Source organism: Cyprinodon variegatus, unplaced genomic scaffold (assembly GCF_000732505.1).
Source record: "Cyprinodon variegatus isolate N-32 unplaced genomic scaffold, C_variegatus-1.0 Scaffold553, whole genome shotgun sequence".
Taxonomy (NCBI): domain Eukaryota; kingdom Metazoa; phylum Chordata; class Actinopteri; order Cyprinodontiformes; family Cyprinodontidae; genus Cyprinodon; species Cyprinodon variegatus.
In genome coordinates, this window is record NW_015151006.1 from 443,802 (window position 1) to 447,409 (window position 3,608).

General features: G+C 45.2%; 1 protein-coding gene across 2 annotated transcripts in view; it reads left to right on the top strand.

Annotated features, from left to right (window-relative positions):
* Window positions 1–3,608, top strand: part of LOC107095522 (probable ATP-dependent RNA helicase ddx6) — a 21,573-nt gene that overhangs the window by 7,809 nt on the left and 10,156 nt on the right. For both annotated transcript variants that reach the window (XM_015391655.1, XM_015391654.1), the window contains exons 4-7: window positions 490–619; window positions 692–838; window positions 910–1,004; window positions 1,079–1,201. In XM_015391655.1, coding sequence (XP_015247141.1) covers window positions 490–619; window positions 692–838; window positions 910–1,004; window positions 1,079–1,201 — 495 coding nt within the window. The remainder of the gene's footprint in view (window positions 1–489; window positions 620–691; window positions 839–909; window positions 1,005–1,078; window positions 1,202–3,608) is intronic.

Genomic DNA, 3,608 nt, shown 5'->3' on the forward strand with positions numbered 1-3,608 from the left:
CCCCTTCCCAGAATTACTTCAGCGGAAGGTTTCCAGATGGATCTGCGGAGCAAATCCATCTGGCGGAGTCAGGTTATACTGGAATAGCATCAAACCGGAACATATAACAATATTTGTTAATTTCCGTCAATTAAAAAGGCTGTTCCTCAATTCACAAGAGCGTGAGTACGGACCTGTTTCCTCGCCAAGTACGTTCTTGAGAATAAGCTAGGAAAATGTGGACTCGGGGAGAAGGGGCCGGCGTTGCAGGCGGGCCGGCATTGGCCCCGGCTGCAGTAAAACCTGCTCCATGTGCACAAAGAAACAGGAGGAAAGCACGCTGCCGCCCAGATTATTTATTCAAGGCTTCACAGCTGATAGATGAAGTTTACCTGCTTCACTTTTTCAGTTTATTTTAAAATGTTTTCTTCAGTTGAGCTGCATGCTTCACATCAGGCTGTAGTCTGAACATGTCTAAGGTTTTCATTGACCCTGTCGGTTCCTCTGCAGGAGGAGAGCATTCCTATCGCGCTGTCGGGGCGGGACATCCTGGCTCGAGCCAAAAACGGAACAGGGAAAAGCGGAGCCTACCTGATCCCGCTGCTGGAGAGGATAGACCTGAAGAAGGACCACATACAGGGTGAGTCCTGCCGCTCCGTCGCTCCTCTGACCCGCTGAAGCTTGGCTGATGTTTCTCCGGTGTCTGCTGCAGCCATCGTCATGGTGCCCACGCGGGAGCTGGCTCTGCAGATGAGTCAGATCTGCATCCAGCTCAGTAAACATCTGGGAGGAGTGAAAGTCATGGCGACGACCGGGGGAACCAACCTGCGGGACGACATCATGCGTCTGGATGAGACTGGTAAGGGTCCTCGCAACCCGGCGGGTTCCTCCCTGCAGCCGCGCCCCGTTAACACGTTTCTATGGTTTCAGTACATGTGGTCATCGCCACGCCCGGTCGGATCCTGGACTTGATCAAAAAGGGGGTGGCGAAGGTGGACAGGGTCCAGATGATGGTGATGGACGAGGTAAACGTGATCCCAACCCGTTTTTAGCTTGTCCCCTGAACGGCGTGTTGAACGTTCCCCGTTCTCCTCCGCAGGCCGACAAACTGCTCTCTCAGGACTTTGTGGTCCTCATCGAGGACATCATCAGCTTCCTGGCTAAGAACCGGCAGATCCTGCTCTACTCTGCTACCTTCCCCATCAGCGTTCAGAAGTTTATGGTGAGTAATGGTTCCCTTTGGGGGGAGGAAGGACTGTGGGGGCAGATAAAACCCATTTCACTGAAATAAAGCCTACAGATTTATTCCAGCGAGCGAAAATGTATAAATCATTTTAGACCCTAAAAAATGTCTCTTTGTTTTGAAGAAATTAAAAACACTTGCTGTATTTAATCAAGCTTTTAAAAAATACTTCTAAGCCTTGAAAAGCCCCAACAGCCAGCGGCCAAAATCATTTTTGCGTACGAGTTGTCTAGCCCAGATCAATGCCCCAGGCCCTGGAACTGGCGGGCCAATCACAACGCAGAGATTTGTTCTTAATTTCTGGATGCAAAGTGGGCGGGGTTTTAAGGGCATGACGACTAGGGGGGGTATTGCCAAATAAGTCATGATTAGATTCGAATCACGATTCACATGCTACGATGCGATTCTATCGCGATGCATCACGATACTTGAAATATTGCGATGCATCGCGATATTTTCACTTAACACTGTAAGAAAAAGATCCAGCCCTTACCAGTGGCTGACTGGCTGAGTGTGATCTGGATCGTGTCTTCAATGGATAAATAACTGAAAACAACTGAATTCATAAATAGCTGTATTTATTAAAATGACTTTTGGAGGTGTTGCCATGACAACAAATACTGGAAGCAAATTTTACTGTTACTGGTGTGGACACACTGACAAAAAGTGCTTAGCATTTATAAAACTTAAAATAATAAAATGAGGATAATCAGTGCCGTTTACATGGCCTCAGTGATCCTTTAAACCAATGAAACGAAAACATTCAAATGTATATTTCCCCTTTTTCAAATTCAATTTGGTTTTTACCTTCTTTGTTTTTAAAGCCAACATGCATCCAAACATCTGACTTGAAACGTGATGGAGCCGCGGGGCGAATATTCCTCCATGTTTTGTTTATGAATGACTCCTAGCAGTATCCAGCGGCCGGAAATGCTTGTGACACGAGGCAGCAGGCGTCAACACATCCGCAGCGACATCAACTGGACTGGACGTTACTTTTGGCTGGTGTGCGCCAACCATTCACGTATTTTATTTATTCATTTTTCAAAATAAAAATCGATACTTGGTATCAAGAATCGATGCAGTAGATCACAAAAATTAGAATCGCGATGCATCGTCATGACGATTATTTTGCACACCCCTAGTGACGACAAAGCTGCGAAACGCTGAAGAAGCACAACAAGGAAGATGGCAACAACTATTGAAGAGTTCTCATTTGACTCAGCTTTGGATTCAGTTCTGGAAGGATTAGACTTTGGGTTTTCGTTGAAACGTGAGCAGGAAGAAGCTCTACGCTCATTCAGTTTTAAGAAGGACGTGTTCGCCATTTTACCAACAGGTTGTTTGTTTCCACTCCCCAGCAGCTTTCTGTCGCGTTTACTACGTCGGTTGCGCTCATTGGTCAGAGCGTTGGCCAATAGGCACAGACATGGTTTGAAAGACAACGGGTTGTTTTCATCAACAATCTTCCAATGTCTCATTCATCAGACTAAATAACACATTTAATCTCACATTTAGTCTGGTTTATCAGGCTAGTTTAAAACGGCCATAAAGACGCCTTAAAATGTTTTTATTTCCCTCTGTGGGCGACTTGTCATTAATTGGTGGATTTCCAGCATTTTATTGAGTCTGTTTCAGATAAAAGCTTTGCTGAGACTAAGGGTGCAGAGACTGATTCTTATTGATCAGTGATGAATGTGTCGGTGCAATTAAACAATTGATGAATTAATCTGAAGCTGAATGACTAATGATTAATCTCTCATGGCAACAGAAGGGCTAAACTTTGTTTTTTAGAATATGTTGAATTCAAAAGAAAAATGATATCTTAACTCTTTATTGTTCCGGCTGTGTTAAAAACGGACAGAATAAACCAAAAAGGGCCCGTTATGAACATGGTGATGTCATAAATCCTTCTCCATGTACTGCGCTCATTTCCCGCTGTTAGAAACATCCTCCAGGCACGGCAGAAAAGTTAAACCATTTTACGTTAGAACTTAGTAAACTTAAACTTCCTAACAAAACTACTAAAAGAAGTTAATTTAAACAGTGGAAACCGACCGGACTCAGGATCCATTCCTGGTTCTGTTCCAGCCGCTGCTGGAACTCAGCGGTTCTAATGCTGCGTTCAGACGGTGTGCAGCAGGACTCCTGCTGCAGGAGCAGGAGAATTTTTGATGCCTGTACAAGTTTAGTCCTGACGCACGGCTGAAGCATCTTTGCTGCTCTAGCTGCGCGATGGAAAGTGGGTTTGATGCGTGATGGGCGGAGCTACCCTATCCTTTGTTTACCTGGAACAATGTGTCTATATTAGCTGTGATCAGCGGGTAGAAAGTAGTTAGAATCTATGTTGAAGTGAGAAAGTCCTCCTGAAAACATGGTCTGTGCA